Below are 25,626 nucleotides of genomic sequence, written 5' to 3' on the forward strand. Positions count from 1 at the left end.
AGTTTTTTTTTTTTTTTTTTTTTTTTTTAGGTTTGGGTGATCCCAGTCTTGCCTCTTGAGCATATTAACTTTTCCTCTAAAAATCGGGCAAGGTAGCTAGCTTGGTCAACGACTAGGCTTAGTTAGATGACAGTCTTGAACTCATAGTGATACCTATGAATTTTTTTTTTTTTGGGCTATTTCTCCCTCTTCTTCACAGTTCAGATATGCTTCTTTTTAACTAATAACCAAATGTACTTATCCACAAGAATTTTTGGTTTGGTTGATTAGCAATGTCTCTTCTCTATCTTAGCCACGAGCAACGAAGGCAATAAATCATCTATGGTAACACGAGTTTTGGATTTTGACAACCATTTTTCAACCTGCTTCTCTATATAAATGGCTTGAGATAGTACATTTCAAGCGACGGTGTAAGATCTACTTGGATGATCACTGTGCTTATCCACGAGAATACTTAGTTTGGTCGATCAGCAACGTCTCTTCTCTATCTTAGCCACGAGCAACGAAGGCAATAAATCATCTAGGGTGACACGAGTTTTGGCTTTTGACAACCATTTTTCAACCTCCTTCTCTATATAATGACTTGAGATAGTACGTTTTAAGCTACGGTTTAAGATCTACTTAGATGATCATTGGTTTTGATTTAAGAATGAGTCGTGAATGTTCAACTTTTTTTTGGAATAAGCACGGATTATGAAGTGTAATTTTGCCAAATTTAGAATTTTGAAACTTTTTCAATAAGTATCAAGTTCAATTTTAAGTAAAGGTTTTAATAGACTAAACCAAATATGGATCTTTTTAGATTTAATTATATATTGGGACAACAAATGTCTAGTCATCCCCGACCATGTCATTATTTTGTTTTGTTTTATTTTACTTTTACCATTAAATACTATAATTTATTTTTTATTTTAATTTTTTTCTTCTTTTAAGGATTGGATTTCGAAATTTTCTATAAGGAAAATTGTTGCGTTGGATGTTTGGGCTTTGTTCTGAGGCGGTCCATTTTGTCCAGAGTGGTCAGCCCACGTGGGCCTAATATACAAAAGACGCAACCGATCCAGTGAATGTTACAATGTGTACATTCTGACTTGATCAATTTCAAAAACTTTATAATTTTGTCTTTTAATTCTATATTTAATGTATAAAATCAATATTTTAGACATAATTAATATTTTTTTTAACTTTATTGTTTAATAAAGCATTAAATATACAATACATTATTATTGTATTCAATATTTCTTTAAATATTTAAAATTTGCCGTCCTATATACACAAAATTCAATTTTCAATCTATTAAATTTTAAAATTTTAGATATTTATTAAAATTTTATTTTAGGCTTAATAAAAAGCTTAAGCAAGCAGAGGGGTTTGGTGGTGAGCTGGCTGAAAGAGTGGACCCCACAGGACAATGGAGGAGTGACCTAGCAGCGTCCCCTCCACGTGAATGTTTAGGCCATCTTGAAACCTCCACCGCTCTAAAGTTGTGGCATTGGTCTTTTATGTGCTATATATTTTATATATACTATAACAAAAATATCAACACGATTAACGTTCCGATATCTTAATCGTTAAACTTTGCTTAAAATTAGTGATTTGAGAGACGAAATACGTATAAAACGCTCTAATTTTTAATTTAATATTTAGTTCAAAGTGACGTCGGGCTAAAATTATAAGGTAGAATGTGAACTTTATTAGTGAGACCTGAACCTTTGGGTGGGACCTCCGAGAACAGAAACAAGTAGCTACGTGGAATATGGTAGAATTCCCAACAAGTCCCTCTATTTATATGTTCTTTTTTTGACACGTGTTAGTTTTTCTTTTTTTTTTTTGTCATTATGGTAATGATTTCATAAAAATGAGTATGATCCATAGTGGCTACAAAAACAAACAGCTCTTTAGAAGTAATAATGATGTTGCGAGAATACCCGAGAACATACAAGAAAGACAATTATTAATAATAAATAAATCTAATCATCATCAATATCTTCAAGGAATCCTGAAACAAAGTTAGGGACATCGAGAGTGCTATAACAACAAGCTAAAACAAACTCAACCACTCATGACCGAAGATTAGTTGTCGCAATCTTGGCTCTACCATCAAATAATGGTGCATTCCCAAAAAGAATATTCTTGAAGACCATACATTATTTCAAAACCCTAATGTAAATAATTAAATTGTGTAACGTAACAGCTAGACTTTACCTACTGAAATAATTTAATACAAGATAAGATACGATATTTTATATATAATTAGTGACCTAACTTTTTTTGTTATATTTAATTTTGGGGTTTTTTTTTTTTTTTTTCTTTCTTCTTGTAGCTTGCCACTCTGGTGGATAAGGTTTCCAGTGGGAGAATATGAAGCCTTTTGAGAGTTTCAAGGTAGTATCTCCACCACAAATTCCCAGACATTCTAATCCATGTGCTGTACTAAACCCTCAGCTCAGCTCATAATTAACAATAATTTTACCATTAAATAGGGAAATTAAGAACATAAAGGAGATTCTTTTATTAATAAAACAAAGAAGGGGAAAGGGATAAGGATGAAACACGAGAAAATTACGGCGACAACAGACATGAAAAATATGTACAATTTCCAGGGCCAATGATTGATGTTTTTGTTCAGCTCAATTTCACGGCGGCGGCGGAGGAGACTGGTGAAGAAACAGAGCAAGCAACAATGGAGTGTTCTAATTTCACCATTAAAACCAACTCTATTCGTAAAAAAAACAGGACATAACAAAATAAGACACAATCATGAACCAATTTGATGTTTTTTTTTTTTTTTGGAGGAAAAAAGCTTTCTTAAGCGTTGCTCCTGAAGGATCCAAGAGCTTTAATGGCGCCAGCTCTGAGTACATACTGGTGGTAAATTGCAGCAATTGCAGCTCCAATGAATGGACCAACCCAGAAAATCCACTGCTCAAAACAACAATTCGAACAAAAACCCATTAGTTAATACTCCAAAACAAGCCAAAAGGAATGTAATTTAGTTAATTACTTGATCATCCCAGGCTTTTTCGTGGTTGAAGATGACAGCAGCTCCGAAGCTTCTTGCAGGGTTAATTCCAGTTCCGGTGATGGGGATTGTGGCTAAGTGAACCATGAACACTGCAAATCCAATTGGGAGTGGCGCCAAAACCTTTGTTCAAAGAAACAGAGTTGGTTAACTGATGCAGAGAAAACAGAGTAATTTAACGATTTGGGTTGGGGACTTACCGGAACATGGGAATCTCTGGCGCTTCTTTTGGGATCCGTGGCGGAGAAGACGGTGTAGACAAGAACAAAGGTACCGATGATTTCAGCTCCCAAGCCAGTGCCTTTGTTGTACCCATCACTGAGCATGTTGGCGCCGCCATTATACCTCACGTAGTACGCCGACTGGAAAGCCTTAACCAACCCACAGCCACAGATAGCACCCGCACACTGAGCTACCATGTACAACACCGCCCTAACCAACGACACCTTCCTTGCCAAGAACAGCCCAAAGGTCACTGCTGGGTTTATGTGGCCACCGGAGATACCGGCGGTGCAGTAGACGAGGATAAAGATCATGCCGCCGAAGGCCCAGGCGATGCCGAGGATTCCGACGCCGTTACAGGGGTCTTTGGAGACATTAGAGTCACTTTGGTGGGAGTAGCCGATGACAGTCAAAACGGTGACGTAGAGGAAGAGGAGAGTGGCGATGAACTCGGCGATGGCGGCTCTGTAAAGGGACCATTTGGTGAGCTCGTCTGGGTCGATGAAAGGAGCCGGAGGTGGGTCTTGGTAGTCCTTGGCTTGGAATTGGCCTTGCTCGGCTGCCTCAACGTCCTTGCCCATAATTTGGGTTTCTGCTGGTTAAAGCGGCGGAGGGAATGTCAGTGAAGAGAAGGAGGAAGGGGGGGGGAGGGTATTTATGGAGCGGGGAAGAAAATACTAGAAGGAGAGAGAAGGAGATGATTAGAGAGAGATGGAGTATTATTTGAGTGTTAATTAAAATTTAATGCATTTGAGATTGAGTTTAATTAATGATAAATGAAATTAGAGGTGGACCGTCCAATGAGCTTGATTTCGCTTGCAAGTGGGGCCCACTCCCGCTTCTACCGCCTCTTGATTGACATATTGTTTTGTCTTTATTCGAGGAAGATAAGGAAATGGTTCTTTTTTCTTTTATTTTTTATTTATTTTACCATTCAATGAAGTCTCTCACAATTTAACGGCTATTTAGCTATCTTACAAAACAATCCAACGGATCATGACTGTTTTACGCAGATCCTAATCACTTGGGGTAAATTGGTAAATTCACACCCATCCCCTTCAAGACAAACCTACAAAGTACAAACAAAACCTCTCTGCTTTTTAAATACGTTATTTTGGTTCTTTTTCTTAAATTATATATAAATTATTAAGTTTAAATATTATTTTTCATACTTTAGTTGTTTTCTTTTAAACGCCTATTTTAGTGGTTGTGCTTTTTTTAAACATAACTATTTTAGTCTTCATTTTCATTTTTTTTTTCTATTCTGTAACTAATTTATATTAACCAAAACAAGTATTAATGTAGGGATCAAAAGTTTAAAAAATAAAATTAATTAATTCAATTTATAATTTAACTTCAAATAACTAATCATATATTACAAATTAAAGGTACATATCATACGTCAATTTAAGTGCATATATAATTTTATTTATTTACTTACGTTACTTTACGTTACCTTATATTCAGTTGAAACTGACTTACATTTATTGTTTAGCTTGGTCGGTAAGTTTTCTAATCTTTCATAAATATAACAGTAAAATTAAAATTAAAAAAAAAAAACATACTTCACGTGCTCGGTACCTTCTAAGTTTTAACGTGGGTTGTTTTTTCTTAAAAATATTAAAAAATTATTTCTAATTAAAATCATTAAGTTTAAATTTCAAATATTTAGAAGTTAAATATGTTGAACCCAACCCAAATTAAAAAAATATATATATAACTTAATTTAACTTTATAGTTTAAATTGGGAAAAGAAATGACGAAGAAATATATAAATAATATATGTCGTAAATTATTGTTGGGGGATGATCAGCCAAGCCAGAGAAGCTTACCTGGATTTCCACCGAATTTCCATATTATTTATTTACTTAATTCTTATTTTTTTAATCGCCAATCATTTAGACTAACCATCCTAATCTTTTATTTAATATTTTTTTCCATGTTAACGATAATGAAAATATTATAAATAAATGAAAATCTAGGCAATATTTTCGTAAATTAAATATCCACGTTTTGAATTTTAAGCAAAAAAAAATTAGAGGTCTTAGTTGTTTTAAATAAAAATAATACGCCACTGCTCCTCACAATCTACATAATTTATATATAATATATTTTATATATTATAACGTAGAAAGCGAATTTAAAACCTACAACATATAAAACAATATCTTATTTATTTATTTTAGTTTTAAAAATGTTTCTTTTAAGTCCAATTCACAAAATAAATATAAGGTTTTAAAAAAAAATACGATATATATTTAAAATGTGATGGGAAAGTTAAAACTTTAATTTTATTGATAAAAAAAATGCGTATAAATTAATGAATGTAAATAGATTAAATAGGCCTAACTTGTAACCTTCGACAACGAAATTATAATCGAATGTATAATATTTTAAAAAGTCAATTTAAATTTTTTATTTAAAAAAAATTTGTGTTCGTAAGAGAATTTAAATAGACCAATCATATAAACGCATTATTTTTCTAATTTTGAAGCAAACTTTCCAACCAACTCATAGAAAATTATTTAAATAAGATAAAATTAAAAAAAAAAATTGAAATATGGGGAAATTAAATCATACAAACCGACTATGGATTTAAATAAATTGACATTGAAATTGTTTAATTCAGAAAATGGACCATGTCTGCCGCCCACTCCAGAAATTCCACATATTAAATCATTCTTATCCACAATTTAAATCAATATTTTCGACAGTTATTTATATATATATATATATATATATGTCTGTGGCTTTGGCTTCATTCAAGGGAATAAAGTTGTGGATGGCAGAGTGACACGTGGCAGTTACAAAATCCGTTTTGAAGACGAACATTATTGTGGGGGTAAATGGACGAGGTTGGAAGTGATAGACATGGTCGGTTGACTAATTTTCCAACACTTGTTTTAAATATTTTCTATAATTATAATTTCTAAGAATATCATTGTATTTGCTCAGAGTGATAGTATAAAAATGTCATCATAGTTCAATTTTTTTTTTAATGAAAATAAAAAAATAAAAATGAGCATGAACGCGAGAATAATTGTTCGATAAAAATTTATTTGGTAAATAATCTATTTAACCTGCACGACAGGAGAATCTCAATTAAAATGGATAAGTTGACCTTGGTATTAGGTCTTTTGGAAAAGTCCAAAGCAAAGACAGGAGAGCTTATGCTCAAAGTGAACAATATCATACCATTGCGGAGAGTCATTATTCCTAATAACGGCAAATATTAGGGAGTCCGAAGACGTTAGCAAGGACCTCGGGAAACAGAGTAGGCGAGAATGTGCTTTCCTTTCCTATTCGCATTGAAAACCAAAGGCCATGGAGAGATCAGTGATTCGAGGCCCTAGCTATTGGGCTTATCCATTTCAATAAGGCCTCGAGGAAGGAAGCCCGTAAAACCGAGAGCCCATTATGTAGATGGCTGCAAAGGCCCAAGCCCAATAGAACAATAAAAAGTTAGCGTTTGAAAGGGAAATGATGAAAAGGAAGGGAGGTTAGTTTTAGGGTTAGGCCCACTCCTCCAATTCCGATCAGTTGCCAACAAAACTCACCGTCCGCTTTCATTTTCCAAACCCCACTTTGCCCCTCCTACCTCCTCAATAGCCAAATAAACACTCATTCCCCTTTTTCTCTTACCTTTCTCTCTTCATTACTTCTATCAATTTAGATATTTTTTTATTAATATCTTTCCCTATATTTTACTACTTATATACGTGTCGACACATTGATAAGGGTAAAATGGTAATAATGATAATAACGCACGAATCAAATTTACATTTCTTTGTTATATTTTCAATTTTTACGTAATCACACTGCAATTACGTTTATAATAGGATTTCTTCGACCCATTTTATAAACAATTAGTTTTTTTTATTATTAAATTTTAAACAATTTCTTTAAATCCACGTGGGTTTTCACAATTTAAGTTAAAAGGATTAAACGTTTAGAAAATCGAAAGTGAATGCATGAACTTTAATTTGTAACAGATATATAGTATATGATTTCCGTGTTTATAAACTATAATATATTAAATTATTATGTAATAAGAATAGATATTTATTTACTTTTTATGATATTTGTCATAAGTTATCATAATATTTGAGCCAAAATATCAATGATAACTATTTTTGTATTTTTCTAGAATTTGCTTGTTTTTTTTACCATTTTTCTACGGAAAAAAAAAACTTAAATATTAAGAAGATTAAGAAGATATCGCGAGAAAATGGAAGGAGATTTTGAGGTGTCGCTTGTGAGAGGACAGCAGGGAAATGCAAGGCCAGCTGGCAAGCGTGGGGCCTACTTCACGTGCAATCCCATTTGTCCCACTGCCTGCAATAGAATCTCGCCACGCGTCCTTTTTTCTTTTCTTTGTCCAAACCCCAAGTCTTCGATTAATTACCCTTCTCACGTCGCGACAAAAACTGACAGCGGCCATTTTCCGCTTCCCAAAATACCCCTCCCCAGTTGCGTGACCCAACGGCTAAGCTTCTTCCTCTTCCCAAACGTGGCACTCATCGACCCCATTCACTGACATGTCGGTTCATTCCGATTATTATGAGGCGCGATGCATACGATCATTCCTCCTTCCAATGAAAACCCTGCATTTTAGTGGGAAATGGAATTATCCGACGTGTCATTTCTTAAAATTACAGGGTGTTTTTGGTAAATTTAGGGTTTTTAACTGCACAGTGAAAAGAATAAAACCTTATCCATTATCAGTAAAACATAAGATGGAAAGAAACCCCAACAAGCTTTATAAAAAGAACTCAACCAAATCAATCCAAACTCCAACGATTTTCCGCTCCGATCAGAGAAAAAGTTAGTTTCAGATTCCAACCTAATTCACAAATTTCCTTTCTCATCTCATGGCAACCGGAAAAAGCTGTTACGGCCGCTCCAACTACCGTTTCCTCTCCGGCGACATCTCCGGCCACCACCACTCCTTCACTTCCGACTTACCGTTCGAACTCAACGAATCGGACATCTACAACTCCGGTAGTTTGATATCGCCGGAGATCCGGCGATCTCCGATCCCGGCGAAGCGAATCTCGAAAAAGCCGTCGTCGAATCCAGTGGAGTTACGCGGCGGTGCTTCGTCGCTGCCGGTGAATATCCCGGACTGGTCGAAGATTCTAAAGGAGGAGTACAGAGAGAAGCGGAGTGTTGAATACGACGAGGAGGATTGGGAGGAAATGAGAGTGCCGCCTCATGAGTTTTTGGCGAGGCAAACGGCGAGGACTAGGACGGCGTCGTTTTCGGTGCACGAAGGAATTGGAAGGACGTTGAAAGGGAGAGATATGAGTAGGGTGAGAAATGCAATATGGGAAAAAATTGGGTTCGAGGATTGAAATATGATTATTAGAAAGGACTTGTAGTGTAAATAATTGTTGTATGGGCGTTACTGGTAAGTTTCTGGAAAATAGAAGCTCCATTAATGGCTGTAAAATATAATTATTTCTTCTTCTTATTATTGTTATTGATTTTGCTGCTGGTTCTTACGTCTGAGAGGAACTCCCTATAACTTTCTGATCTCCGGCCATAGCTCAAAGGTGGTGTACGTTAGTAATCACAAATCTCCACAATAGAATTATATTATTCACTTTAAGCATACGCCCTTCGTGACTTTGTTGTGTGCGTCCAAAAATACCTCATACCAATAAAGATCTATTCCTTGCTTATAAATCCATAATCATTTTCTATTACTTATTTCCATAAATCCATGGCCTAATGGAGGGAGGCTTGGTGGTACGTTATACAAAATAAAAATAATAAATAAATGTGGGGCCATTGGTAAATGATTGATTTTTCTATTTTATATGTATATATATATATATAATTTATTTTATGATAGGTTATTGGGTGGGTGGGCAGGTATTCTTTTTTTTAAAAAATTATTGATTTATTAGGTTTTTAATAATGAAATTATGTACATTTAAAATTTTAGTTTAATTTAATATTTTAATTAAAAGTAAGTATATTTTAAACCGGTTTCGAAGTTTAAATTTATATAAAATAAAGTGTTAATCGGTTCCTTTAAATTTTTAAATATTAAGAATATTTTTTAGATATTTTAATATTTAAGAGTATTTTTAAGAGAAGACGCAAAGATGAATTATATTTTTATTAATTTAACCTAAATTTAAATGGAGTATGAAATGTGAAACATCATGAACACTTTTAAAATAATAGACAAATTAATGAAAGGATATATTTATATATAGACTAAATTATACACCTTGAAAGGCACCCCCAATTATCAGTCTGGCAACAAGTGACCAATAATGTAAACTTGATGTGATTTTATTATTATTATTATTATTTTCTTTAGTAACATCATGCCCCTAAAATCAACCATTTCATAACTGACGTGGCTTTAGCTGAATTACTCCTCCCATCCATGCTCTAAACTTAATTGTCTTATGTAATTAAACATGATTGGGTGCCCTATGGTTTATTAATACATCATTTTAAATTAAATTAAAAATTAAGGAGAACCTAGCGTAATAATTTTAATATTATCTTAGTTTTCTCAATAATAAATTTTTTATTTTTGTTAAAAATAATGTGCAATAGTTCAATAACCCATTAAACTACTTGATATTATTTTAAATTTTAAAATTTTAGAAAATTAATAGATATAATTAAAAATAGTTAAAATACATATTTCTTAAAATAAATGTTATAATCTTTCACCTTTATTATAAAAATTTTTAAAAAAATTATAATAAGAAAAGGTAATAATTAAATGCAAATATTATATTCGAAGTAGATCTCAAAATCAAGAATTAACCTTTGCCTGAAAGCAATGTATGGGTAAGTATGGAGCGTAGGATTTGTTCTTATGGTTATTGGTGGGGGCCACAAATTGAGAGCAACAATTGTCTTATAAACTTTGTCATCCACGACACTATCGACAACCTTGCGTTTTATTCAATATGGGGCGTCGTTTTCATGGTTCTTAACGCACTCAGTGTCGATTAGCGTCACCATCGAGTTCACCGAGATATGGTGCAGCTGAAACATTATTGCTACACGTGGCCATGCTTTAAACTTTTTAACTGAAATTGACTTGTACCATAAAACCCCTTTTATTCTTGTTTTTTTTTCCTTCCATTCTTCGTTATGGCAAGTGGCCTCTAAATGCACGTGATTCCAGAATATCTACACTCGAAAGTCAAAACATCTGTGTGTCGTATTATACTCAACGCACTCTCGTATGTAAAAATTTTATTAGTTTTACGTTAAACTCTGTTCTCGTCACTCAAGCGAGAGCAGCTCAACACTACACGGTAGTTGATCTGAAAAAAGAAAACAAGGTACGTCGTTTATATCAATAACTAAAGGGCAAATGTTCGGGTAAATTTTATCTTATTGAGACGAAAAGTGTATAAAGAAATGGCCCTTTGGCCTACCTAAAGGGCATTAATAGGGACTGCAATAAACAAAATGGTGATTTTGGATTTTATTAATGCACCAACAGACAAAATAATACATCTATTTCAATTATATGTCACAATTTTTCAATTATTTTTTCTTCCAATAATTTATTTTTATTGCGAGAAAATCCATCAAATACTTAGTGGGCCGACAAGCCCAATATTTTTAAGGTTAAGCCCGTCACCCACTGGCCCAAATGGCTACTTTTTGGGCTACAATTATTTCCCTTACGCAACAACAGGCCCAATACACTATATAATGTATTTATTTATTTTTTAATTCATCAACTTTTATTAATTATTGGGATATATAATAATTTATAAGGGCCCTCCAATAATTATACGATTTCCATCACCTTTTATTTTTTTTCAGGCCTCTTCCTTTTCTGCTGTCTCCCACTCAATTTCCCTTCCTAATATTTAAAAAGAAACTAATTTATTCAATAAATTTAGGCGGAGTTTGACCTAAAATAAAGAATATTAACCAATTAAGCTATGATTTAAAGGTCGTATAAGATGTGACATGTCTCACTTCTTATATATCTTAGCCTACAAATTATTATATTTGTCACCGCTCTTTTCATTTCATTTGTTTATGACAATCACATGTGAAATGACAGGGCATCCTATGTGAATGAGCGTTTTAATTATATATTTTTCAAAGAATGTGATTTGATATATTTATCAATGACAATACATGGGTAGGAGGGGCACCTTCTTTTCAAACATAATTCATCTAAGTTAGTTCGGAAGTGGCGATTGTTGTATGGGTTTTGTTTGTTTTTTTTGTAATAGCTGTCAATGGTGTAAATAAATGTTATTTTCATAAGTAGTCTCTACGAATGATCATTTTTTTTCATGGCCTACTAACTGACACGTGATCATGATTGATGTCATGTGATTTAGTTTGAGAGAGTAACTTCAGCTATCCGACCTACCAATGATAGCTCGTGGAGAACTACTTTGTTGATGGTTTAATTCAACTTAAAATTAACTCTATCCATGTCTCTTTTTAAGGTTCTAAATTACTATAAATGGAGTAATTAGGGTGTCATTGATATGATAAACAGGATAATTAAGAATGGTAGACTGAGTCAAGCATTGATTAGTATATTCAAATTGAAAGTTTAAGTTTAATTATGAAGAGTGAACAGAAAATCTTTGAAAGAGATCACATCCCATGCAGCTGAAGGTTGACTCAGAGCAACATTAAATTCCCAATCCCCAACTTTTTATTCTGATGAAATATCGATCACCCACTTTCTTTTGCTTCAATTTTTGCTCCAATTTTTGTCTGGCCGATGAAATCCTTTGCATCGTCGGATTTCACTCTCCGGCGACCACTGCGGCGGTCCGATTTCCTCTTCCGCCTCCGGCTACCGTTCCTATAGGTGATTGGGGGATAGAAGGGGGCTGAAATCGGAGGCGAAATGTATAAAAATCAGCTTCAGGAATTGGCGCAGAGGAGTTGCTTTAATCTTCCTTCTTATTCGTCGGTTAGGGAAGGGCCTGATCATGCTCCGAGGTTCAAAGCCTCCGTTAACTTTAACGGCGAGATCTTCGAAAGCCCTAACCATTGTCCTACTCTCCGGCTGGCTGAACACTCCGCGGCCGAGGTTGCTCTCAATTCCCTCGCGAATCGCGGTCCATCTCACTCGCTTGCCGCTCGGATCCTGGTGCGTATTCTTACACTCATTGTGCCGATTAGTTTCCGCCGTTGTTGTTGTTGCGACTATTGTGTTTCACGATGTGTTTGATTTCGTTCTTGTTGTTCTTCTTGGTCTTTTATTTTAGTAGCTATTGCAAACTAGAGTAGGTCGCATTACTGTGTGCGAGTTCCATGTTTCCCTTCCTTGCCAGTCTTCAAACCTACGATCGCAGTTCAAAGTCTGATGCCAAAATTGGAGTTTCGATCTTATTCTTGAGTACGGTTTCAGGTGATCGCCTGAACGTTCCGGCTAGCGACCTCTATCGGTCGGGATGGAGTCGGCGATTAAGATAATCTGGTTCTTTCAGAATGCAAAAATTCACGAATAACCTTTCATTTTTCACCTCTTTTCCTCTAATGGCTCATCAAATTCCAAATCCAGTTGTTTTTTCTGACGAAGCCGACACCGTAGACTTTAAATTCAAGAAACAGAGGACATTTTAGGAAACTTATTGACGGAAGCCTTCAACATTGATTGATATCTGCGATTGTTTTGTCGTTATCAATATCATTAAGGGACCAGTTGCATACGTGATTTTCTATGGGGATGGTTGGCGATATTAAGTTTAGTTTTAACTTGTCCTAGTAGCTTTTCCCCTTGCACGCCCCTGAAAGCCTCTGTATTCCTAGTTTTTTTGACAATAACATGGCTGATTGAGCTGAATGCTGTGGCAATTTATGTATGATTGCAATTCTACAGAGTTTTTTTGCTTGTTTTTGTAATGTACATTTAGATATGAACTCAAATTGTCGATCTTCTTGCTCAACTCTGTATCTTAGTGATTAAGTAATATATGGTAATTGGCAGGACGAGACAGGGGTTTACAAGAACCTCTTGCAGGAAATTGCCCAGAGAGTTGGGGCTCCATTGCCACAGTATACAACAGTCCGGTCAGGACTTGGACATCTGCCTGTTTTTACAGGGTCTATAGAGTTGGCTGGAATCACGTTCACTGGGGAACCTGCCAAGAACAAGAAACAGGCAGAGAAGAATGCAGCCTTGGCAGCTTGGTCGTCTTTAAAACAACGTGAGTTTTGTTTCTGGATTTTTCGTCCCGATCATTTAAACCCATCTTAGAAGATCATGTAGCTAGCATAACCTTGGTGAATGTACTGTGGTTTAGCCCTAATGTTGCATATGCCACTTTCTGTGACACCTCTTATCCCCCCAGATTCAATATTTCTTAGCAGTCTTTAAGATTTTCAATCAACCCATTGCACATCTATGTCCTCGAGTTCTAAAGATACAATAATAAAGCCATTGTACTTGGATTTGGATATTATGTGAATCACGATTATTATTTGTGGAAGAAGACGTTGCCATGGATGTGCACTGATATATCAACTGTCGTTAAACATGTGGATAATGTAGTTTGTTTTTTCTGTCCAGTGGCAAAAGAAGCGGCCAGTTCATCGGAAGTTGAAAGCAGTGACGAGCCAGAGCAGGTTATGATAGCTCGGGCGTTATTGAACTATCGTTTAAAGGAGAAGATGTTCAAGACTAACCCAAATGTCCCAATGCCATTCCCAAAGAAGCTTTCATTTCAAAGTCCAAGGGCAACTAGTCCGCAACCACCCCCCGCTACCACATCCAAAATTCTACCTTTCATTTGCAAAAAGCCAATTTCTCGAAGCAGACTACCACCAACAGAATACAACAGCCCTACATTACCATCACATCCTCTTACAGCCTATGGGAGTCATCCTCAAAAGTTCCCTGCACCTGGAGCAGTTCCTTATGTCCCGATTCGACAATATAGGATGCCTTGTCGAGGAATTGTACCACCTGTGACAATAAGAACTGCTGTGCCTGTTTATGCAGCACCGCCATTCACACAACCACCCAATGTACACCCCCAGGTGCGAACTTCCCAACACATTCGAATTGCCCCCCCTGTCTCAGTTAGACAAGCTATTCCAGTTTTTGCTGCTGCTCCACCATTGTCCAGAAAGGAGTTTTCAGCTCTTCACAAAGGAGATTCCCTCACTGTCCATAAACAAGATCCGTCAACCACTACCGTAGAGGGTTCTGCCAATACCTCGAAAGCTGATCATTCAGCTGCATCTGGCCCAGTCTTGCTCACGACAACTTCTAATCAAGTACCGGAAACTCAGAGCCCAAATGCAACCAGTTTGGATGAAACCAAAACTGTTCAGCATCTGAAACAACTCAAAATCCAATAGATTGTTAACTTCGTTGGATATATACCATAAGATGTGACAATCTCAGATCATCTAGTGTTGTTAGATTAATATTCTGTTTAAGCGTCGTATGTACCGTCTCGACAGTTTTGCCTTTGCCATATATGACCAATAGTTAGCCCCAAGGTAAACGAGAGGGCACAATTTCCTTGTAATCGGCTTTATCCAGTGGCAGTAATGTTAATTGTGAAGTCCTTCCCCTTTAGCTATTTACCAAAAAAAATTAAGTCATCTATTCATAAAATCTCAGTTCCCTTGGCATTGCAGGCTCACAAAGCTGAGGCAAGTGTTAGAACTGTCGAAAACGATTGGTGGGTTGAGCTCCAGATCTTACAGGTACTATTCCCTTACAATTTTGTAATGTTTTTGCATCACTTCTCCATCTTTCTGACTCTAATATTGGGTAGGAAGACACAGAACAAAAGGTCTTAATTCTTAAAGCTTATTAGAAGATACAAAATCATGAAATCAAATAGAATGGATGGTAAGATTAGATTGTCAGAAATAAGGTAAAGATTTGCATGCTCTTAGACGTATACTCTCGTAATGATCGAGAAACTATAATGAGATTAAAAAAAAAAAAGTCAGAAAGTGGTCGAAAGTTGTCTGAAAGTAAGGGGTTAGTGGGGTGACAGGGAGTGTCTATTTCTCATCCTGACGAGAAAAAAACACAATAATTTCACCCTCCAAATCATAGTGTTGTAAACACTAGAAGCCTTAAATATTGACCACATTTTAGTTGCCTATGACCGTTTACTTCTTTTACTTTTCTATGATTGGATATGCTAGTATCGTTTCTTTTTTCTCCCTCAATATTTTGTGGTGCCTTGAATTCTGTGGTTTTGATCTGTCTTGTTTTGGGAAGTTTGGTTTAAGCTGAAGTAAGTTCATAAACTTGAGCGTTCAAATGGGTTGAACTGTATGATGATGAACAGGGCAGTCTTGAAATCCTTGGTTCATAGTGTGATATTGTTTACCTCTAAAGCTTTGAACCCATCAGCTTAATCTCAGTATTTAAAAGCGAAAGAATAAAGTGATTACTGATAGATAGATCCATTGCAGGAATCAAGAAAAATGAGATTTCTAATTTCAGGTGTCACGTCAAATTCGGTGGAAAAAGAATTGACATGAACAACACCTTTTGTTTTTTAGTAACATTGTTGAAGACATTCTAATTGTCCAGGATGAAAACATGAAACACCACACCCACTTTACTTTCTGGTAACCTACGTGTTAACGATGGGATTTGTTTCTAGTGGCTGCCTCTGCCAATACCCTTTGGATTATTTTTGAAGAAATTGTGTGTGTTTTTTTTTTTTTTTTTTTTTTTTTTTAATAAGGCCAGGCAATATCCAAACTAGTTGTTGTGTGTTTGTTGTTTTCTCCCTTTTGTGTGTGTAAATAATTTGTGTTGAAAGAGAATCAAAAGGGACAAAAAGGAGGGGAAATAGGAGTTGCTTGCACATAACGTCTCCAGTTCTGAATTGCAATTCAATGCCCTTAGGGATGTCCACGAGGTGGGGGCAGTAGCGTTCCAATGCCCCACAAGGAATTTTTCTCCATTTCTTGAGGGTGTGTGGGTAGATATGTTTAGAACAGTGTAGAGAAAGAATATTCTCCTTCCTTAGCCTCGTTTAGCTAATAGGAAGAAATTTTTTATACTCGTTTATTCTTTCCCCAACTACCCAATGGAAAAAAGGAAAGGAAGATAAGAGTGGTCTAATATGGTAGAACAATTCCCCCAACTACCCAATGCCCAAAACAAACTCTCAAACTCTCCATTTGCATTTGGGCATTCAAAGTTGCACTTTTTATGGCGAAAACAACAGTGCCTTGAAATGCCCAATATGATGCTTTATTATTTATTTATTTATTTATTTATTTATTTATAGGCTAAAATAGTGAGATAAGTGTGAGAAAGAAGCAAAGTTATTGAAGTGGGACCAAATCTCCACTTGAAGGACACCAACCCCTCAAAGCAATGCCACGTCAACCCCTCTCTCACACAACAACCATTTGTTTTTTATTTTCTATTTTTCTAAACAATGCGACTGTGTGTTATTTTATGGATCTCCCACAGACATATTGGGCCCACAATTGGGCCCATCGGCCCACTCCACATATATTATTCCTTTCCTATCACAAAAGCAAGCAATGCCAGATGGAACCCTCCACCATCTCTCTCTCACACACACTATATGTTTTTTGTTGAAGAAGAAAAAAAGAAAAAAAGAAAAAAAGGGGGTTTTAGGGTTACAGAGGGAGAGGAGGACAAAGTGGAAGAATGTTAATCCCATCACCTAAAGTTTTGTAAAGGAAAGTATACCCGTTTGACTTTCTTTCTTTCCTCTTTATATCTTTTAACGAAACGAAGTTGCTACAATGTGACTTGTGCCAACTACATTATAATACTATAATTTGAAAACTGTGATATTCAAATCTTGAGTTTAGCTTGAAGGATTCTTCATTACACCCACATGACGAGAAACTTAACAAAACAAAAGAAGACGGGAAGAGGGCTATGATTACTAAAATACACACAATGATTGTACCAAAAAGATTAATCCCGACCCGATGCGTAAAATCAATAAACAATCGGCACAATTCCCCCCATGTTGCTTGTAATGCAATGCAATTCCAATTTTCTAAGTTTCCTATTCAAAAATACACTCTCACTTTTCCTTTTCTTTTTCTTTTTCCAAAAAAAAAAACTAAAAATTCTCTCTATTTTTTGTGCTCATCGTCCCTCCTTTTACTTCTTTAATATAATTCCTAATTTTCATTACCACCTTTAACCTAAACTCCAACTTTCTCTAATTTATTTCAAGAATTCAATAAGTCAAAATTTATTTTTTTAATAATTTAATTTTTATTTTTAGAAGAAGTAAATGAGAGGTAAAAAAAAAAAAATGATAAAATGTGAGTGGGGAGCACGTGAGGTTACTTTTTGCGCGTGCCAAAGGATGAAAAATAAAATATATGGCAACCCATTAAATTCATATCATTTCATACTAATTTATTCCCATATATATAAATAAATAAATAAATAATGAAGATTGGAGTTTGTGGACCATTTTCGCCTTTATTTATTTTTATTTTAAATAAAATATAAGGAATGTTGGTCTGGAATTATGAAACCGCCTTCAAACTGCTCATCTTTTCGTCTTTATTGTCTTTCCCACTTGCCCTCCATATCCCCAAGATTCTCCATTTTGCCACTCCCTCCCTTTTACCAATTTTTATTTTTATTCTTTTCCTTTTAATGTATATATTTAATAAAATATTACACCCATATAATTCAAATCAACATTAACCAATGTCTAATTAGACGATACGTTCATATGCTTGCCTATACATTTGGTAACTCGAAACATTATAGAATGATACACCTATGTTTTAACTCAAACGAATGTTGATTTATTGTATGTCTTAATGTACGAGCATGAATTCATTTAAACTTAATCTATCGAGATGCTTGAATTTGACATCAAATTCTTGGAAGGAAAAATAAAATCTCGATGACCCACCTACCACTTCAATCTCAAGTTTTTTTTTTTTTTTTTCATTAGCAATCGTTCCTAGTGCATGAGGACTATTTTTGCATTGGTGCTACGAAAAAGTATTCAATACAATACTACAAATGTACGAGTCAAATTTTAATAGTATAAGAATATTTGAGTATCATACACATAATTTATGTCGTACATAAAAAAAAATGAATACGATCAAAATAAAATAAAATTCATAAATTATGTGAAAAAGACAAAAATACACCTATATAAATAAAAATTATTATAAGTTTCCTATTATAGACGTCTAACCATGAAGATTTATCAATGATTGGTTGGTGTCCAGTATTTATTTTTTTTGTATTAATTATATTTGAATTTATTTTTTTTTTTGTACTTTTAAGTGATTATTTAGCCTATTATTAACAATAAATTGATGATGATTTAATATTAGTAACAAAAAAAATGATTTATCACTTATATACGACTAGCAATAATTATTGAAATACTTTGACAATAATGATTAAAAATAATATATTATATATATATTTCAAATTATCGTATTTATTTATTTATTTTAACTTTGTAGAAACTAGTGGCCTAATATGTCATTTCAACTCCACACCAGGGACAATGACGTAAATGCAGCCAAATCAATTTTAAAAAATTATTATTATTTTATAGAAAAAATAATATATTATTATCTAAGCCAAAAAATAAAATAAATAAAAAAAAGAAAAAAAAAGTACTCCCACTGGCAAGTTTTGTCGATATGCGTGCAAATCAATCCCTCTCTTCTCTTTTATTCTCACTGTCTCTGCTAACTCTCAGATCATCTTCTTCCTTCTCTCTTCACGCCCAAACATCTCTGATTTCTTCACCCCTCCACCGCCTCCTTTTTCTTTCTTCTTCATTATTAGGGCTCCGTTTTTTTCCATTGCCCTCTTCTTCTATATGTTTTCTTCCAAATCCTCTGCATTCTATGTCCGATTGAATGACTTCTTCTTTCTAATGGGGTGTCTGTGTCTGTGTGTGGAATGCCATAACCGGCCATGGGGATGGATGGATGTTTAGTTAAACTCCTTCACTTCCCTTTTGATTTCTTGTTGTTCTATTGCGCTTAGTTGAACTAATAAGCTTTGATTTCCGGGAACGGGAAGGCAGGGATTGCTGTTTTGAATTTTGAGCCGGGTGTTTGGCATTATAGGGCTTAATTTTGCTACCCCATTTGGCATTTCTCGAGCTCTAAGGCTAAGAAATTTTCTGGGGTTTCGAATTACTGCTGTTTCCCATCTGGGTTTGGGATCTGAAAGCTCTGTAATCGAATTCGCCAGGTTGTTTTGGTTTCTGTGTTGGGGTTCTCTGCTTTTTTAGCTTGGGATATTGGATTCTGCGTCGTGGGTTTTAGACGAGATGGCCATGGCTATAGCTCATCACAGAGAGAGTAGTAGTGGGAGCTTAACCAGGCATCTTGACAGTACTGGAAAGTACGTTCGATACACATCAGAGCAGGTTGAGGCTCTTGAGCGAGTCTATGCTGAATGCCCAAAGCCAAGTTCTCTTCGAAGGCAGCAGCTCATCCGGGAATGCCCAATTCTTTCAAACATAGAGCCCAAACAGATCAAAGTTTGGTTTCAGAATCGGAGGTTCTTGATCTGATTTTATGCTTTTAGTTAAATTTGTTCGTTTTTCCTGCCATTGCCATGATCCTAAATAGCTAGAATCCTATGGCGTTTGGCAACAGTATCTTGAAGCTTTTGTTTACTTAACCCAAGAAGAATGGAATAAAACCTGCTTTACTCAGAGTTCATAAGTTCTTCTTTCTTACCAATACAGATATACTTACTTTCTGGTGGAGGGTTTTGTTTCTTTCGTTTTCTCTAATTGTCCTGTTCTGGGATGCGGAATGGTAATGGTGTTTGGACATGCAGATGTAGGGAGAAGCAAAGGAAGGAGGCTTCTCGGCTGCAAACAGTGAACAGGAAATTGAATGCCATGAATAAATTGTTGATGGAGGAGAATGATCGGCTGCAGAAACAGGTGTCCCAATTGGTGTGTGAAAATGGGTTTATGCGGCAGCAATTACAAACAGTAAGCATGATTGTTCTTCATCCATCTGCAAGCTTATACTTGTGGGCTTTTACAGACATTCTTAAATTTTAAACGAATCATTATTATCTCCGATGTTGCAGGTGCCAGCAGCAACCACTGATGCAAGCTGTGATTCTGTGGTCACCACTCCTCAACCCTCTAAAACAGATGCTAATAACCCAGCTGGGTAAACTTCTAAACGAATTACCGATCTGTTATCTTTTTCGTACGTCTAAACGAACATTATGTTTGATTGTTGTCATGTCTTATTGGTCTTCTTTGTGCTTGGTAGGCTCCTCTCAATTGCAGAGGAGACCTTGGCAGAGTTCCTTTCAAAGGCTACAGGAACTGCTGTTGATTGGGTCCAGATGCCTGGGATGAAGGTTTTAACATGTTCTGATAATTCGTTAAGTCGCCTTCTATTATCTGATCTTAACCATCGAAACTGAATTATAATTTACTGTCAGCCTGGTCCGGATTCTGTTGGGATCTTTGCCATTTCACAAAGTTGCGGCGGAGTGGCAGCAAGAGCCTGTGGTCTTGTAAGTTTGGAGCCTGCAAAGGTAAAGACTGTTTATGTCGGTGAATAATGGACGAGTCTGCAATAAGAATATTTATAACAAGCTTTTCTGCAGATTGCAGAGATCCTTAAAGATCGTCCATCGTGGTTTCGTGATTGTCGAAGCCTTGAGGTTTTTACTATGTTTCCAGCTGGAAATGGTGGAACAATTGAACTTGTCTACACACAGGTAAAACCGACTGGACTGGACCTTTTATGTTTCCTCTTTTAGAAGTAATGGTCTTATTTGGGCATAGTAGTAAAGGGAGTACGTTCTGTTGTAGGTATACGCTCCAACTACCCTTGCTCCTGCACGTGATTTTTGGACGCTGAGATACACAATAACTTTGGAAAATGGCAGCCTTGTGGTAAGCTTGTCACGATTTCTAGTCATTTTATCTATTGGAAATGAAATATTTGTTACAATCCGATGTTATTTATGGGCGGTTGATCTCTCTGAAAAAATAGTTGGATGGGATAATATCTGTTCATTTTCGTGGTCGTCCATATTTCAGGTCTGTGAGAGATCTCTCTCGGGTTCTGGTGCTGGTCCTAGTCCAGCTGCTGCTGCTCAGTTTGTTAGAGCTGAGATGCTCCCAAGTGGTTATCTGATTCGACCATGTGAGGGCGGTGGGTCCATCATACATATAGTAGATCACCTAAATCTTGAGGTTTGTCCTGCATTCTCTCCCAGATCTTTTTACTCTGGAAAAGCTCGATCCCTCGATCGTAACATTGCTCCTCTTATAGGCATGGAATGTTCCTGAGGTGCTGCGACCGCTTTATGAATCGTCGAAAGTCGTGGCTCAGAACATGACTATTGCAGTAAGAGAATTTCTTTTCTTTAGTATTGGAGATTTCTTGAGAAGATTTAGTTTTTAACCCAGAAAATTTAACAATTGAATATATGCATTTGTTTGTGTAGGCACTACGGTACGTTAGGCAAATAGCTCAGGAGACGAGCGGTGAAGTGGTTTATGGTTTGGGCCGACAACCTGCTGTTTTGCGAACCTTTAGCCAAAGATTGAGCAGGTATCTACACGTTTTCTCTATTATTAAAGTATTTGAAATATTGTCTTTCACTTCGTCTTTAGCGTATAATATTTCGAACTCGTGCATTATTTTCTTTCAGGGGTTTTAATGATTTGGTGAATGGATTCAATGACAACGGATGGTCATTGATTAATTGTGAAGGTGCTGAGGATGTCGTACTTGCTGTGAATTCTACGAAAAATTTCGGCACGACATCCAATCCCGCGAACTCCTTAACGTACCCTGGGGGAGTTCTTTGTGCTAAGGCTTCCATGCTACTCCAAGTATGTTTAGTTGCTGTTTGCAGTGTAACATTAAACTTATGGTAGCTGTTTACTTCCCGTGGATTTGTCGAACGTTTTGAACGTTCGCTTTCATATTTTTTTAATGGGATACAAATAGGGGAAGATTGTATTCATATTTCTTTTCTTTTTCTACCTTGCTAGAATGTTCCTCCTGCCGTGCTAGTTCGTTTCTTGAGAGAACACCGTTCCGAATGGGCTGATTTCAACATTGATGCATACTCTGCAGCAACCCTTAAAGCTAATTCGTACGCATATCCAGGGATGAGGCCGACAAGGTTTACCGGGAGTCAAATCATCATGCCACTTGGCCATACAATCGAGCACGAAGAGGTTTGTTCTAAATGGCAACTGTTTCTCGTCATCTATGCTGTCTAGCTAGATACCATATTGGCATGAAGTAACATGATGAATGCTATTAGATTTTCTTAGAATTCAAGGACGCAGTTGTACAATCTATAGTACGAATCCTATTATACTCGATGAGTCAATCCAATGATTATATTTTCTAGTCGTCAAAACTAGATCAATGTCCATTGCTTTTCTTGGATATACATTTTGTTGTTCTTTGCTGATGAACCACATCAAACACGAGTATCCGTTGCTGATTACGGTGTATTCCAGTTGCTTGAAGTTATTCGTCTTGAAGGACATCCTATGGTACAAGAAGACGCTTTTGTTTCAAGGGACATTCATCTTCTTCAGGTTGATAGCCGACTATTTGATTATCGTTCGAAGTTTCTTTGGATGCTCATGATCTTATACGCCTTTAATAACTTGTTTGTGTTTCAGATATGTAGTGGAATCAACGAGAACGCTGTAGGAGCTTGTTCAGAACTCATTTTTGCCCCGATCGATGAGATGTTTCCAGACGATGCCCCATTGCTGCCTTCTGGCTTTCGAATCATCCCATTGGATTCAAGAACAGTTGAGTATAATCATTTCACATGCATTTTTCGTAGCCCTCCATGCTCGAACTTGAATTTTTACTTGTGTGGCATATGGGATTCATCTTTTGGGATTTGGGTATCGTCGTATATCAAATTCGTCGTGTCGTGTCGTGTGTGTTCGTATGCTCATATAGATAACCCTACAACCTGATGCTTTCTTGATGCAGAGTGATGCTAAAGGTGCATTGACTACACAACGGACTCTCGATCTAACATCAAGTCTTGAAGTGGGTTCTGGAACAAGCAACGTTGCAGGAGATGCGTCGTCGAGTCAGTGCCCTCGATCCGTGTTAACTATTGCGTTCCAGTTTCCTTTCGAGAGCAGCATGCAGGATAACGTAATGAACATGGCACAGCAGTACGTACGTAGCGTCATTTCCTCGGTGCAGAGAGTTGCAATGGCCATATCTCCTTCTGGGGGCAGTCCATCACTAGGTCCAAAGTTGTCTCCTGGTTCTCCAGAAGCTCTCACTCTAGCACATTGGATATGCAAGAGCTATAGGTATCTTCTAATCACTACTTTTCTTTCATCAGTACAGCAAGAAAAAAGGAAATATCGAGAATTTACGAGGCTCGATGAAATTTTCGGAGTTAGGAGTGTCGTTTGAACGCCATGTATCTGTAATTTTATTGATCGTTTAAACGATTCCTCGATTCAGTTTACAATTAGGAACGGAGTTGATCAGTTCAGATAGCTTGGAAAGCGATTCCCTTTTGAAAAATCTCTGGAATCATCAGGATGCGATATTGTGCTGTTCGTTAAAGGTACATCGATAAAAGTAGCATATGGAAACTCCGTTTTTCTGTAGTATGATTGAGTCGATAAAACCGAACTAAACGGAGAATTCTTGTCTGGTTTTGTTCATAGCAGTCATTGCCTGTTTTCATGTTTGCAAACCAAGCTGGGCTCGACATGTTGGAGACAACTCTAGTAGCCTTACAAGACATCACATTGGATAAAATCTTCGACGAGGCGGGTCGTAAAGCTTTGTGTTCTGATTTTCCAAAGTTAATGCAGCAGGTAGATAAATTTTCAGTCACTGCAACAGAACGTTCTTCGTTTAGCATGGTTCGAAATGCATATCGTTGAATGTGTTTTGGGTTTTATGATCAGGGATTTGCGTACTTACCTGGAGGAATCTGTGCATCGACAATGGGGCGACACGTTTCGTACGAACAAGCGATTGCATGGAAAGTCCTCGAGGCAGACGAGACGACGGTCCATTGCCTTGCCTTCTCCTTCATAAACTGGTCTTTTGTTTGATTGAAAGGCTTCTCCAATGGCTCTTCCAAAAGTAATTTAATTAAATTGTTAATTAAATCGCTTTTTATTTTGATTCATGTAAATATTGGGGAGCCCAATTAGATACAAACACGTGACCCTTTAAGGAGACAGTTTTGAAGGCTATGATTCTTTTTTATTCCCTTCATCCACTAACTCTTGTCGTGATTATATTATTATTATATGATAATGTTTTTCAATCATAGCCTTACGTAAGCAGAACATATGGTTCAAATTTAGCCGCCAGCCGCCAGAGGAAACCGGCAAATCCGACCACTCCAATTACTTGAATTGACTGATAATGAACAAAAGTAAGATTAAACTTAGGTAAGAAATAATGAGAAAACGAGCGTAAACAATCGAATGCGTATTCGACTCGTGCTATAGACATATTAATCCGCTTTCTATCAGTCTAAGCAGATAGGTTGGGTCTTGTTCGTGATGGAAAAAATGGTTGGGGAAAAGGCAATATTTAGGAACGGGTGAGTTTTTCTATTCAAATTATAAAGTTAGTAAATATGGTAGATTCTCGTATATATTATATTTTGTGACAAATCAACAAGAACATGAACAAAAAGAATCTCATACCAAGGAGAACGAATGACGTTCGATTCTATCTCAAACTAAATGTCGTGTTTGATGATTTTGAAATTACCAAAATCACTTTTTTTATTATTATTTTTTTCCCTGAAAATACTATGACAAGAGTGATTTTGACTATAAACGTATCCTAAATATCAGGTATGTTTGTAGGATGCAAGTCAAAAATGATTCTTTCCCAATAATACACACAAGAGATAGAAGACAAACGTTCCCATTTCAGACAATAGCATTGGACTCTACATTTATGAAAGAATAATATATGTATACCAGCCATATCAGCCAAGTATATCCAAACGAAATTAAGAGTAGAAAAGAAAAGTGAATGTAAGTCGAAGGAAATTGTACATTTCCAAGCTCACTACTAGCAGATATTGTCATTTTCTTTTTGCTTTTCTAGCTTCTCTCAAGATTTTTAAAACGCGTCTGCTAGCGAGGGTTTCTACATTTTTATCACGAATGTTTTGTTCCTCTCTCCAAGGGATCTCGCAATCCATCCATTGGAGGCCCAACATCCTCAATTGCACACCATTTGTAACAAGCTCAAGCTCACTGCTAGTCGAAATTGTCATCTTTGGGTTTTCTCTTCTGAATTTAAGTTTTAAAACGTGTATGGTAGGAAGAGGTTTCCACACCCTTAAAACCAAACACGAGGGTGGTGGAAACCTCTCCCTAATAAAAGTGAGAAGTTCAAAAAGAAAAGTT

The 25,626-nt window shown here is 36.1% G+C and overlaps 4 protein-coding genes across 4 annotated transcripts; 3 read left to right on the forward strand and 1 right to left on the reverse strand.

The window, feature by feature from the left end:
• Positions 1–2,488: 2,488 nt before the first annotated feature.
• On the reverse strand, positions 2,489–3,882 carry LOC111459857 (aquaporin PIP2-7-like). Its single transcript, XM_023102947.1, has 3 exons — positions 3,223–3,882; positions 3,005–3,145; positions 2,489–2,922 (listed from the first exon to the last, which is right to left on the reverse strand). The coding sequence occupies exons 1-3, from the start codon at positions 3,823–3,825 to the stop codon at positions 2,809–2,811; spliced, it is 858 nt and encodes a 285-aa protein (XP_022958715.1). The 5' UTR covers positions 3,826–3,882; the 3' UTR covers positions 2,489–2,808.
• A 4,153-nt stretch (positions 3,883–8,035) lies between these two features.
• Positions 8,036–8,751, forward strand: LOC111459858. The gene has a single exon (XM_023102948.1). It carries the CDS (start codon positions 8,116–8,118, stop codon positions 8,596–8,598), a length of 483 nt encoding a protein of 160 aa, XP_022958716.1. The 5' UTR covers positions 8,036–8,115; the 3' UTR covers positions 8,599–8,751.
• A 3,002-nt stretch (positions 8,752–11,753) lies between these two features.
• LOC111459856 (double-stranded RNA-binding protein 2-like) lies at positions 11,754–14,840 on the forward strand. The gene is made up of 3 exons (XM_023102946.1): positions 11,754–12,362; positions 13,203–13,422; positions 13,785–14,840. Exons 1-3 carry the CDS (start codon positions 12,117–12,119, stop codon positions 14,576–14,578), a joined length of 1,260 nt encoding a protein of 419 aa, XP_022958714.1. The 5' UTR covers positions 11,754–12,116; the 3' UTR covers positions 14,579–14,840.
• A 4,081-nt stretch (positions 14,841–18,921) lies between these two features.
• LOC111459855 (homeobox-leucine zipper protein REVOLUTA-like) lies at positions 18,922–24,467 on the forward strand. The gene is made up of 18 exons (XM_023102945.1): positions 18,922–19,751; positions 20,037–20,196; positions 20,298–20,383; positions 20,489–20,579; positions 20,664–20,759; positions 20,832–20,945; positions 21,040–21,123; positions 21,271–21,426; positions 21,506–21,580; positions 21,681–21,787; positions 21,888–22,071; positions 22,234–22,422; positions 22,714–22,794; positions 22,882–23,016; positions 23,207–23,541; positions 23,699–23,804; positions 23,911–24,060; positions 24,154–24,467. The coding sequence occupies exons 1-18, from the start codon at positions 19,519–19,521 to the stop codon at positions 24,301–24,303; spliced, it is 2,532 nt and encodes an 843-aa protein (XP_022958713.1). The 5' UTR covers positions 18,922–19,518; the 3' UTR covers positions 24,304–24,467.
• The last annotated feature ends 1,159 nt before the right edge of the window (positions 24,468–25,626 follow it).

The sequence above is a fragment of the Cucurbita moschata genome, unplaced genomic scaffold (assembly GCF_002738365.1).
Source record: "Cucurbita moschata cultivar Rifu unplaced genomic scaffold, Cmos_1.0 Cmo_Scf00022, whole genome shotgun sequence".
NCBI classification, from domain to species: Eukaryota; Viridiplantae; Streptophyta; class Magnoliopsida; order Cucurbitales; family Cucurbitaceae; genus Cucurbita; species Cucurbita moschata.

Bases quoted from the DNA above. Each gene is read 5' to 3' on its own strand.
- LOC111459858 (XM_023102948.1), top strand. From the start codon at position 8,116: ATGGCAACCGGAAAAAGCTGTTACGGCCGCTCCAACTACCGTTTCCTC.
- LOC111459855 (XM_023102945.1), top strand. From the start codon at position 19,519: ATGGCCATGGCTATAGCTCATCACAGAGAGAGTAGTAGTGGGAGCTTA. The intron at 19,752-20,036 runs GTTCTTGATCTG...TTGGACATGCAG, and splicing joins GTTTGGTTTCAGAATCGGAG to ATGTAGGGAGAAGCAAAGGA. The intron at 22,072-22,233 runs GTATGTTTAGTT...CTACCTTGCTAG, and splicing joins AGGCTTCCATGCTACTCCAA to AATGTTCCTCCTGCCGTGCT.
- LOC111459856 (XM_023102946.1), top strand. From the start codon at position 12,117: ATGTATAAAAATCAGCTTCAGGAATTGGCGCAGAGGAGTTGCTTTAAT. The intron at 12,363-13,202 runs GTGCGTATTCTT...GGTAATTGGCAG, and splicing joins CGCTTGCCGCTCGGATCCTG to GACGAGACAGGGGTTTACAA. The intron at 13,423-13,784 runs GTGAGTTTTGTT...TTTTCTGTCCAG, and splicing joins TTGGTCGTCTTTAAAACAAC to TGGCAAAAGAAGCGGCCAGT.
- LOC111459857 (XM_023102947.1), bottom strand. From the start codon at position 3,825: ATGGGCAAGGACGTTGAGGCAGCCGAGCAAGGCCAATTCCAAGCCAAG. The intron at 3,146-3,222 runs GTAAGTCCCCAA...CTTTGAACAAAG, and splicing joins CCAGAGATTCCCATGTTCCG to GTTTTGGCGCCACTCCCAAT. The intron at 2,923-3,004 runs GTAATTAACTAA...TGTTTTGAGCAG, and splicing joins AAAAAGCCTGGGATGATCAA to TGGATTTTCTGGGTTGGTCC.